General features: G+C 33.5%; 2 protein-coding genes across 2 annotated transcripts in view; one reads left to right on the plus strand and one right to left on the minus strand.

Annotated features, from left to right (window-relative positions):
• LOC149422436 (thioredoxin, mitochondrial-like) overlaps positions 1 to 13,588 on the minus strand; it is a 289,804-nt gene that overhangs the window by 175,349 nt on the left and 100,867 nt on the right. The window lies entirely within an intron of this gene.
• LOC149422448 (alanine aminotransferase 1) overlaps positions 1 to 13,588 on the plus strand; it is a 37,121-nt gene that overhangs the window by 9,298 nt on the left and 14,235 nt on the right. Inside the window, exon 5 of the mRNA XM_089633810.1 lies at positions 9,498 to 9,688. Within this exon, the coding sequence (XP_089489936.1) occupies positions 9,498 to 9,688 (191 nt within the window). The remainder of the gene's footprint in view (positions 1 to 9,497; positions 9,689 to 13,588) is intronic.

Raw genomic sequence — 13,588 nt, forward strand, 5'->3', positions numbered from 1 at the left:
AACCAATTATGGATTTCCTCCTTGTGAATTTACCTCTACTGAGACAGCATAATATGGAATAAGTAAATTAAATTTGTGAGAAAGGAATATGAATTAGAAAATTTATACAAAACAAAAGATTATATAAAACGAAAAATTTACAAAACAATACATTTATAGCTATGGAGAGAGGTTGTAGATATAAATCAAATATTGACATTATTGCTGCAGTGCGAGATATTTTTAGTTCGTGTGACTCTATTAGGAACATGAAATGAATGCAATAATGCAGGGCTGTCAATAAGGGAATTAATAACGTACCAGCTTTGTTACCGTCGGAAAGCTTTATTAATTTTATATTTTTCACTAAAAAATTTATTTGTCTTAAAAATTATGCTTTATTTTTTTCAATAGAGTCTGAGTGAACCTTATAATGTGGTGAGTTATGCTCTATTTGACTCCGGATTAATTTACTATATAAAATTTTTGAAGTAGATATATTACAAAAGTGTTTGAACTTTGAAGTACTAGGTGTTCATTTTTTGTTTTGTTTTCCTTTTATATATTAATATTCAATTTACAAAAAAACTGTTTATTTGTAAACAAGTTCTACTGTGTAATTATTGTTATGCGTGACAGCTGTTTCGCCCTCTGAAGGTATTATCAAACTGTGGTGAAGCCAGTTGCAATGATTCAAATTTATATTTATATTTTACTGTAAGTTTGATAATGTCTTCAGAGGGGGAGACAGCTGTCTCGCGTAATAATAATTACACAGTAGAACTTGTTATAAATAAACTTTTTTGTAAATTGAATAGTAATATTATTGAATATAAAATGGAGTTCTACTAATTAAATTTGATAACAATAAATAAAACTACGTATCAGATATTGATGAAAAACCGTGTATCAGAGACAGCCCCTGTTCCAATTTTGAAAGCGTGGGTTTTTCAAACTCTCGTCACATTTGACGTACATCAAATGGTCGATGAGCAGGATTTTGAATTTTTAACTGTTTGTTTTTTTACTTTTGAACAAATTGTGACCAGTTGACAACAACATGAGCGTTATTCTTGACGGTTGATACAAGTTGATAAAAGGTGAAACATAGGATTATGAAAGAACATATTGAAATTATAAACTCATAGTGTGATGATCAAAATCAGAAAAATTATCTTTTTAGGCGGTAGCCTCAACATAGTTGACGGCGAATTACATGCCTCATCTGCTAACGTCTCAACATGTGAGACGGCACTGTAATACAAAATTACACCTATGTAAATATTTAAATAAAATAATATGTCAAAAGGGTACCGTGCTGCATATGATCCCACAATGAGTTATTTGACTCTTGGGTAAAGTGCAAATAACGGCGTGCAATAATGTCATCGTAATAGAACATGTCAACGCTCTTAAAAGGTGAAATGATATATGTTTTAACAGTACCTAATCATCATTTTGTGAAAATACCCTATTGTCATTTGAAGCTGTTTTCTAAAGGATGTTATATGAATATTTTGTTTTAGCCCATTCAGGTAGATTTCCCACCATTGGCCGCTGTATTATTAGTGTATCTAACGTTGTTAAGTATCCTCGACTCTCTTCATCTTGCACCAATGCCATGTTGCCAACCATTCCTCCTGCCCGCCATCTTAAAGGTAAAGCCTGCGTGTGGTGGATTTGTGCACAAACAGTTTACTGTGAATACGTGAAGAGTCTTGTTTTGTCAATTTATTAATAAATCCGACATGGGCACAAAAAACTTCACATTTAAGAAATCTATGTCGACAATTTTGTGAAAGCTTGTCCTGTTCGATTTTCAATGATTGTTACAACAATAATTACTTCTACAATTACAATTTTAATTAAAAATATATAATATTCACAATCCCAAGCTTATCCCTTAAAATTGATGCTTTGTTTATCTGCTTTCTTTGAATTAATGCTTTATCGCGATCTTCGTCTATTTAACACTTAAATAATATTATTATGTAAGCGTTTTTTTCTGTTTGTTAGTGAATAAACCCACCAAACCGGTTTAAATACATAACAGGTTTACACTTCGACTACAATTAGAGGTTAAAATAACAACCGAAATCCATTTCAAGCAAATAACCTGTCTCCTAACACTTCAATAAATATAAAAATCAGTTTGATTTAGGTACTTACTAATACGTTTTTACAACTACTATGTACATAAAAAAGTTATCTGATTTATTCTTGAACTTATCTCAATAATTTTTGATAAAAATTTTCACAAAAACATTTTTACTTTCCCATGGAAACGTTCTTTATAATACCATTACATCAATTATAAAATATGACACCATTACATCGATTATAAAATATGACAACATTACATCAATTATAAAATATGACACCATTACATCAATTATAAAATGACAACATTACATCAATTATAAAATGACAACATTACATCAATTATAAAATATGACACTATTACATCAATTATAAAAGTTCACCAAAATAAGAAAATGATTTACACCATTCATTTGTTTCTTACTTATCAATTTTAAATCATAGAAACGCAACAAATTACATAATAATAATTGGAAAGAACAAAATATGCAGTTTTTCCTAAAAACATTGCTGTTTGTGGTACAGTATTAAATACAGTAATGACAGGAACTCAAATTTGGCATTAAGGTCAAATGGCCACTTCTGCTATGGTGGACATTTTATGATCATTATTTATTTTAATTGAAAAATGGCCAATTCTGTTATTTTCGGATTGCTTAATTTTTTTTTGTCTCTTTTCACTTTACGCCGGAAATGTGTAATAATTAATTTATTGAAGATATGGCCATGAATAATAATTACACAAAAAATGTTTTCCGCAACTATTAGATTAAATAACTGTGCAATGTGTGTACTCTCCTTTTACTTGTCTGTTTATAATTATTATTTGTAATTGTACAAAATAAGCATTTTTGAAAATACAAAATAAGGCTCTCGATCATGAATCCGGAGGTCGCGTATTCAAATCCCTAATTTTTATGTAATTAATTTATGTTGTTTCACAAGTCGAAGGTACTCTCATTATCACCCTGGTGAAAGACCACCATTCAGAATTGAAAGGTTGCTTGAAATGGCTTCAGCCGTGTTTGGTGACCAGATCTGAATTGCCAAGTATTTTCCCACCTTCCTCTTTCTACCTCCTTCCCCTCCCTACTACCTTCAGCATCACATCTTACCCCAATTATTGTGGATGTCATAGTCTCACTGGCTCTAGACAGTGCGGTAGGTAATCATGTAAACAAGAAAAAAAAAAAATGTTATGTAATGTCATTTTCCACAAGAAATTTTATTTGAATACTTGGCATTATGGTGTTCTAATGTCAAAATACACGCATTTAAGAAACATAGTTAAAGAGTGATCCCAACTTAGAAATCCGTCACAGGATGCCTCACAATTTCTGAACACGAAAACATATACATTTTTAGCCCAATATTGGAACAGGAAAAAACCCTTTATAAGATGTCATTATTTCGTTTATGAGGATTGGTACGACTAGTAAAATTGGGGAGGGGAGTATATTGAAAACAACATAATTGCTTAAAAATAGCCTGCTAAAAATTCTAAAGGTTTACCGCATCAGGGAGTTCGAATTAGAAAAGGTAAAATAATGTAATTGTTCACTAGACAATGGATTGATTCATGTTTATTATTTCCAAACATCAAAAATAGTGCAAACAAAAAAATCAACATAATATTGTAAAGCAGAACTTTCTAAATCAATCTATGAACACTTAAGGCCATCGCATACGTAGTAATGCAAAATCATGTGTTTTTGGTTTGAAAATTTGGTCGCCTAGAAATGTTTCAGATGCTAATTAAATACTGCGAGTAGAATACATCTTGGCCTTTGAAACAATTGAGTATTTTTTAGATAAGTCTTTTTATAAGCCCAGAAAAAAATAATTTATAAGGCCTATGAAAACTGCTTTAAAGTTTAAAATCTCCTACTTACGAACCCATTTTAGGTTATGATTTTATTGTATAATGTGGCAAATTAAGTTATTTATAAAATGATCGAAAATTTTTTAAATATTTATGCCTGAACATCCACAAAATAAAATAAAAGGCACTTTTTGGCCATGTTTTTTTCTTGCACAAATCAAAACAGGCGGATGGTGTTAAGCAGGAATTTAAACCTTATCGCCATCTACGTAAGGGTTGTTATTGATAGCGCCTCAGCTTAAAATATTACACTACGTAGTGCATCGCCTTAATTATTTTATTTGGGCAAACCATTGTTAATCACTCAATTTATCACTTCAATCAGTAATAACATCTGCCCTCACCTGATCAATATGAAGTTGATTGTATCTCTGTAATTGAATGTGATATTAACTTGAGATTTTTCGAATACTCTGTTATCGAAGATAAAGCATAATATATGAATTAATTCACCTGACAGTTCAGCTGTTTACACGGGCAGATAACCCTTTATATAATAAAATAGAGCACCAACAACTGATAATAATGTTTTTAAGCTGCATTATTTCAGATAATCTTCTATCTTAATTACATTTTTTGTTTGTTAATCAATCGAAACAATTTTTACTGAGATGTACCTACTTATTAATTTTCACTTTACTTTCTGTTAAAATTATTCCTTTTGCAAAAATCTAATAATCTATATAAATAAACCTCCGAAATTTCTTCACCGATTGCTTTGAAATTTTGATATAACGTTTCATTAGAATATGCATGTGTTTTTATATAAGTACCTATATTATACATGGTGTCCGGAAACTCGTAGTACAAGCCGGAAACTGGAGAATGTATACCACACGGGGAACCCAAATAAACATAAAGTTTTTTTATTTGAGCATTTTTATAAAAAAAAAAAAAAACCAAAAAAATATATTTTTCGGCTATTTCAGGGTTCAAATTTTTTCGTCATTATTTGTTTTACTTTTAAATTTTTAAATAGTTTTAATTAGTTGGGTACTTTGATCTTCAGTAATAATTTATAAGAATTTGATCAAAAAAAAAATCAACTTCTGACTCGATTTACTCGAAAACGAAAGCTCAAATCAAAAAAAATTATACTAAAAAATCGACTCCAAATGTGATGTAGATTCACCAGTTTCCCGCTTGTACTACGAGTTTCCGGACACCATGTATAGATGTCACCTGCGATAGGTAAAAACATGATTTTTTTTAAGAAACAGCTGAACATTTGGATAAAAATGCATGTTTTTATTTTTTAAAGAGCGCCATCTGTTGGACATAAAAGCAATATGCGCTATTGTTTTTTTTTATCTGCACAGATAGACTGAGCCACAGCAACGCGTGGCAAGGTACAGATAGTGCATTCATATGAATACATATCAGATAGTTAATACCAAGTATTTATTTGCTTTAAAAGGAAGATAGAATCATGACAATTTTCTTACCGTTTCGATTAATTTCCCAAGCGAACTCTACAACAAAAACCTTTATTTTTTATAACTTTTGATTCTGTCTTTTTTTAAGCTATTGAAATATAATAATAATACCAATAAATTTACAGGGTCAACATTAAATATTTATGGTTATCTATACATATATAATACTTTACAGAGATGTATTTAAATATGTTTGTTGTCATTATAAAATGTTGACATAAATAATATTGAAACATTTGAATTTCAAATAATGAACATTACATATCGTCGCATTAATTCGTAGAATGCGTAACTCCCAAATGTAAGATTTTACAGGAGGCACAAAAAACCTCGTAGTGAAAAAAAATGAAAGACGGCTTATTCTTTTTATTTATGTTTCGAACATATGAATCCTATAATTTCTATACCCGCTATATCCGATTTTTTGACAAAATGATCTGAGTATGACATCTTGTTCACATTTTTGCGAGCAACAAGAGGAGCCTAAAATTGAGTTTCAAAACCCTCCTTATCATGACCAAAAACCATGTTAAAACTGCGAGTGAGAAACCAAATCCGCTATATCATACAGAAAGTCACTATCAAAACCCGCTATATCGGATTCAACGAATCACAAGCAGTTATTTTGCCAAAATACAATATGGCCGCCGCTCTGACGCCACGCTCGTATGTCAAAATGATCTACGCGTGAGTTTCTAAACCCGCCATGTCGCCTCAGTTGACTTTCAAAATCACGAAGTGAGTATCAAAATCCGCTATATCCATTTTATTTATCGAAATTACTTAATTATTGCTAGACATATATAGAAAAATAAATGCTTTTCGAAATTTTATTACTCCAATTCATTATATAAAAAAATTTAATGCATTTACTTATGTACGCTAGAGATGTGACAGTTTTTTGCGGTTTTCTCCAAATCAATGAAAGTTGATATAGCGGGTATAGAAATTACACGACTCATATAATATATTTGGAAATTTATTTTTAATCATTAAACTTTTGTAAGTTAAGGCTTTCTATTTCAAATCGGAGTTACGAAGTTTACGTAAAAACCGAGAATGGAGATACGCATTTTACAAAAGATACATACTTTTCTGCGAACAGTTTTATGAACAACCTAGCGGAAAATCTGGGAGATAGGAATTTTACATTTACAAAATAAAACACAACAATGTATGTGTATGTCGAGGCAGTCTATTTAGATGCATTGTAATGATTTTAATGATGCGGAAGGTTATCGTTAAAGGAGTGGTAATCCTTTTCTAATGTCTGTTTTAAGTCTTGTAAATGCTGGTACTTTTCCTTCCTTAAGGGATTAAATCTGACTCTCAAGTGAAATCTTCAAACTCTGGAGATCATTACAGATTTGGCGACGGTTTTGTGCTGGGTGAGATCTACACTGACCGGGAGTAGTCGTGTCAGAGATGATCGTTAAGTGACGCTTGGAGTTGATGAAGGAGATTGTAGAAGAATTTGATCTGACATTGTCGATCACCCTTGTTGTCCTGTAGAAATAAAACTGATGTACTTACTAGGGTTTGCAAGACCCGGGCAAAGAGTAGCCATGACAGGAAACGTTGTGAAAGAGACTCCTCAGAGTGTGAAGATAGGTGGGAGAGACTTGAAAGTGGAACTGGTGAGCAAACATGTGCTTTAAGCGTAGAAACTCTTCATGCTCAGCATCACTTTGGAGTAAAGTGAACGCTTCATCTTGCCCGGCTGGTCGATCCCGAGGCGAGAAGAAAGGACGTCGATAGATGCGTGCGTTCCTGCGTACAATGCAGGACAATTGACCCTCCACCATCATCCCATGAAGCGGGTAATCTTAATGTTGTGACAACCTGGAGTCGCTTGGCAGTTGATGTTACTCATTTCGGTAGGAAATGTTTACTCACATTTATCGATTGCGGTCCAAGTAGATTTGCCGTGTGGCGGGAAATCGAGTCAGATAATGCAGCTTCGATTATCAGACATTTGGAAGAAGTGTTTCGGGAAAGAGGCCCGCCCAAAGTAGTTCTCATGGACAATGGTACTGCATTTTGTTCCTACAGTGTTACAGATAAGTGTAAGAGATGGAATGTTCGTCAAAGATTTTGCGCGGCATACCGACCAGCTGGAAACGGTATAGTTGAACGACATCAAACAATAAAGAGAACTGCAGCCAGAAGTGGAAGCGATCCCCTGCAGGCAGTGTTTCGGTACAATCTTTGGCTGCAAAAAGTCAGGATGATCGAGGTATTGCGCTGTCTAGTATAGTTCACACTTCACACTCGTGGAGACACCCTTCTGCGCAAGTGAATATAGAAGAGGAAGTATTGACTGAGCTCTAAGTGGGCGATCTTCTTGCGGTTAAACCAGTAGATGGGAGATACACATCGTGCATTGAAGGGTGACAGGACTTACTTCAGTCAACAACATCGAAGTAGATGGCATACCAAGACATGTGCTTGACCCGCGGAAGATGCCTGACAGAGAACGGACTGTGTCTGAGGAGAGACGAGATGGAATTGCCGCACGTTCCACCGTAAATATTTTGGGTTTGTTTGAAGAGGACAGTGAAGAACCAGATCCGGATATGCATCAGGAGGAGATCCACTTGCAAAGAGATGGTGACCTTGAAGAAGAGATAATCACAGAACAAGGACCTATTAGGTATTTACGAAACCGCAGAGGCACATAAAACAAGAGAGCTACGGCAGAGCGTCACACGGTGCAGAAGACGTCAGTTTAGACTACAGATACAAAACACTATTCGTGACTTCACAATTAAAATTAAGGTTATAAAATGTTCAAAATTGATTAATCAACTTATCTCAGTTAATTTCACGGTAAAACTATTACACCGTAAATAAATTTCCTCAGTCAAAAACACAACAAGCGTGCACGGCTCACCGGCCAATACTGAATTAAGGAGTTACGAAGTATTCGCGAGTAAAAATGGCACCATAATTTTACGCAGTTTTCTAATTTGTGTTTATCTAAAAGGTTAATTTTTTTTGAAATTTTCGAGTTTTACTATTCGATGCGGGTCTAATTTTAACACCAGATGGCATTAAAAACGTATTTTCGAAAAATTTGGAGTTACGCAGTCTACGAATTAATGCGACGATATGTGTAATATATTCTAGTACTTGATTTTAACTCTTTCTGGGCTACCATCTCAACATATTTGACAGTGAAATACATGCCCAGTGCACTAACATCTATACATTTGAGACGGCACCTTAGTACAAAATTACACCTACGGTATGTTTTTGTAAAATAATATGTCAAAAGCTGTACAGTGCTGCATACGATCCCACAATGAGTTAACGAACTCTTGGCAATACAATGCATTCTTTTTAAAAAATAAAAATATTTGCGGGCAAATAACGCCGCGCACTAGTGTCGTCATACAAGTGTCAATGCCCTTAAGAGGAAGCTACAAACCAAAAATGTGTATATTCTTGGTATACCTTATATCGTAGGTAATAGACATTAAAATCGCTTGACAAACGGAGTCTAGAAACGATTTCAAGCAAAAAACTGGTTTTACTTATTTTGTAAATAATTTTATAAAAATGCAAAAAAGTTAATAAAGTGTCACAGATAATCTTAGCTATAAAACTGTATTTTTAAAAGTTGTTTCATTTATGCGTTCATACATTTCTATTGAATAAATATTTTTTGTAGTAGTTTGCATTTATATTTTTTATTGAGTAATTTATTTTTTTATTTGTATACTACTCAAGCGAAGCAATAGGAAAACCTTCAATTTAACTAAACCATATTTTTTGGTTTTCATAATGTACACCAATTCGTTATAAAGATTAATCAAAATTGTGATTTGGCATTAAGCTTCGCCTTAAAAGGTTAATATCTATTTTATGACAAAGGAACTAAGAAAAAAGTAATTGCTTGCTTCTACAAAGTAACAAATTTGTACTTAACCCACTTTACTTACGACCCATCGCTATAATAATAGAAAAGTGCAATGTTAATCCCTTGTTTTAGTTGTTAATGGAATGGGGTACCCCATTAATGTCACATTCTTTCATCGAATGTAAAAAAAATAATTAAATAAATAAAATAAAAATTGAACATTATTGGTCTGTTTCAGAGGTGGTTCAGTTGGTTCCTACTCCGACTCCCCCGGCATAGAAATCATCAGACGCCACGTGTCGGAATACATTGCCAACCGAGATGGCATTCCCTGTGACTGGGAGAATATCATCCTCACCGCCGGAGCTTCAGATGCCATCAAATCTGTACTCAAGTTGCTCATCTGTGACGTTAATGGCAAAAAGCCAGGTAAGGCAACAAAAAAAATCATTATGAAAGTTTGAAGCACAGAAAAGTACACATATGTTTACATTGGTTCAGTGACAACACAGAACAGTAAAAAACCAGAACAGTAACCAAACAAAACAGTAACAAAACAGAACGGTAACAAAACAGAACGGTAACAAAACAGAACGGTAACAAAACAGAACGGTAACAAAACAATAACGAAACTGAACAGTAACAAAACAGAACAGTAACAAAAAAGATCAGCAACAAAACAGCATATAAGAAAAAGTGGAGGAAAAACTTGATCTAACCCAACCTAAACTAACCATATTATTTTATCATGTTGTGTTTTATTACTGTTGTATTCTATTGTATACTGTTACCTTTTTCGTTTAACTAAGAATAGAATTGAACATGAGCCACCAGAGTTTGTGTAGGCGTAAATCAATTGAACCTAGAGACCTGCTAACTAACAATAATAATATTAGAAACTGTCAAACTAATTGTGGCCAACTATGACTAGAATGTTAACACTTGGTGCTGCATATGGTTCTACATACTGTTGACTATGAACTGTTTTTAGCAAGGATGGTGTTAATCATTATGTTATTTTAAAATACATGCACACCACTTCATACAATGTATGAATGCTTTACAGATATACAATATTTAGTTCAAACAATAATGGCCATTTTCACCAATGAAATCCGAGCTAAAATTAAGTAAACATTTACATTAGAGGAAGATTATTTAATTCCATTTGCTCGGTGCATAGAAAAATTTGTCCAAGTTAAATATTAATTTAAATAAAATTAAAGCTTATATCCTGGAATGTATAATCAAATAATGTTTACTTTTTATTTGTAACTTTGTTTACATTGAAAATTGCTGCATTGGTTATACTGAGATTGTTTGGCTCAAATGTTAACGACACTACATCCCAGAGTGGGATTTGGACTCTTCCATAAATGTTCTCTGCTGTCCGTGGTCCCTCGCCATTCCCCTCCAGTCCTTCGTCCTTCTCTGCCTGCTCCAATTCTCTTGCATGCAGTCTATTCACTTCTTCCTCGGTCTTCCTCTGTGCCGCTTCCACTGGGGCACCAAACACAGTCATAACTTTCGGCGTCCTATCTGGCTTTTAAATTTTTTTTTGATCTTACAATTTTATATCTAGTATAAACCTTTAGAATTACTTGCATGTACAACTTATTTCTATGACATTTAGACACACTTTACATCTAAAACTTATTCTTTATAGCATTTAGGCATAACCCACGAAAAGCTCCAAGGCTTTTAGCTTCTTTGACATCCGTCAGTAATTCATTGAATATCTTCAATCCTTTAAAATAGACATTATTTTGGGTTCCTGACAAATTTGTTTTCGGAAGTCTAAAATCTCCACAGCTTCTCGTGGGATAGCCATGTATTTCGAAATTAAAATTTATATTCTTAAACATGTATTTCGGGAGCATTTTATTTTTTACGTTAAATACAATTAACTAACCACTACGCCGTCCGCAGGGGTAGGCAGAGAGCTCAGACCTCCAAAAACCTGGTGTTGGCACACACTTCTTGCCTCATTCACATTCATACATCGTCTAATACATACTCTTCTATTATTCTGACTCTTGACATGGCCCGATTCAAGTATCAGATTCACTTGATCATTCCATGTCTTCCTCGGGCGTCCCCGACTTCTGCTACCATTCGCATTTGCGTCATATATTCTCCAAATAAATTAAATATTAAGGTATTGTAAATTATATGCTGTCTCACACTTAGCATATATGTTGTTTCTGCATATTAATTATCTTAGAATACCTACTACAATACAATACTGTTCAATTGGAACTCTTTGGGACTTCTATAACTTCTTACCTCTTTGGTGTCATGATCTATAAGATTTTCTAAGGTTAAGTTTTTTGTTAACTAAGCCATTGCTCCGTTTAATTGGTGATATCGGCCGTAAGCTAAGTAAATAATCAGATGAAATTACAAACTATAGACATTTTGTAGATTTCTCAAAAGTGACATGTGAAGGATACGCTAATAGTCGTATATTCAATTTGTGGTTTTAGTACCAAACTGACATGCGTCACATAAGGTCATGCGGTATCTCTAACTAAATTGTATAAAAAGTGCGAAAATGCCCTCGTCTGTGATATGAAAGTGTTGCTGAGTTGTGTTGTGTTAAATAGAGTTCACTAGAAAAAGCCACATCGTCTCATACAGCGTTCCGTATTCGTCTTAGTGTAAGCAAATAAGCTATCTTGTCATCTCAGTCACACCCATGATTTAGAATGTAGTTTTCGCCGCAACTTTAAAGTATGTGAACGAGGCCCAGTCTATTTCGTTATATTTATTTCGTTCATACGCACATAATCTTTGAATGTCTTTGTCAAACATTTGAATTAAGAATTTACTGGAAACATAGGAGTTTTTCTTACTTGTAAAATTTGGTGTCAATTTTATAATAAGAAATTTTTTTTTTTATTTATTTTTTTTTTTTTTTATTTATTCTTTAATATATTTGTTAAACAATGGTATAGTATATTGTCCTCCACGCTAGGAGTTCACCTGTGTTGTGGAGCACTTTTTCAATTGTAAAGTTATATAATTCTAAAACAATACAGTGGAGTTGGTTACACAGAGAAACATTAAAAATTAAAATATAAAATCGATTTTTCCATAGTAGTCCAGTCAGCCTGTGTTTTTATATGTAACTAAATAGTATAAAGCTAATTTTTTCCCCATCGACTACTATCATCTAGACAAGTGTTTAGCAAAAAGTCCCCGCCCCTACCCCTCTTGCCTCCCCCCCTGTGCCCCCCCAAACATGAAAAGTGTAAGGGTTTCGTAAATCGCGTCTATCTCAATTACTAAACAACATATCGGATTGCAATTTTTTTGGTTCTCTTTGCTGTAACATTTTCTACAAAAAAAGTTCAGTTAACTTTCGTCGTAACTTTTACCGTTTGTTTGTAATTCGTATGATAAGGTAAAAATTTGTATATTTTTTGGCACATAATTTTACATTTTGTCACAGAACTTTTCAGGCCGATATTTTATGAAAAAATATTTCCTACAAAAGTTTTAGTTCCTATTATTACCTTTAAAATGATATAAAATAGTACTTACTTTGTTGGAGATCCAGCGAGATTATCATGGCGGGTTCGGTCGAGGTGGGGCCGGCCGGCGCGGCGTTGCAATGCAGATATTGTTGTATAGTGATAGTGTTTTTTATCTTCAAGGTACACTATTGCATTTTCCATAAATAAAACTAATCGAGTCTCGGTGAAACCTAAATTCCCCACTTTTTAAATTTGTTTCAAATAATAATAAGTCCTTGTATACAGCGAAAATAGGTATTTTAAATAGTTTTTGGTTTGAAAATGCATGTAATATTTTTTAAAGATGTTATTTTAGAACAAAATAATTGCGGTATCTTAATTTGATCATATCCTAAACTTCCATGAGAGGTTCTTCATTTTCCTCGACTTCAACCAAAGTTACATTGCTGCATGATCCACCACAGCTCCCGCACATTTCTGTGCAATCAAGTGATGCTTTAAAGCAGCTACAATTATTTTTGCAAGCCTTTTTGCAGTTGCAGGAAACTAAGTTTACAACTTCTTCAGGTGCCGGTGGTTTTTTTGAGTGCACTGGGTACAACATGTTGTCTGTTAAAATCTATCCCCAGTTCGTAGCGCTGATTTCCTTATCTCCAATCCATTTTTGAATCTGATAGTATGTTCGATAGGCGTGTTGTTCAGCAGCATCAGATGTTGGAGGGAGGGACGCCATTTTAAATTTGGATTTTAATGACATTTTCGCAACAGCTTTAAGGTACATTGAATATCTACTGTCATTCAGACTTGCAGACCTTGTGCATCCATATAGTTTCAAGACAAAAGCCTCTCC

This window comes from Hesperophylax consimilis, chromosome 7 (assembly GCF_061612785.1).
Source record: "Hesperophylax consimilis isolate HC1 chromosome 7, BYU_Hcon_1.0, whole genome shotgun sequence".
In the NCBI taxonomy this organism is placed as follows: Eukaryota; Metazoa; Arthropoda; class Insecta; order Trichoptera; family Limnephilidae; genus Hesperophylax; species Hesperophylax consimilis.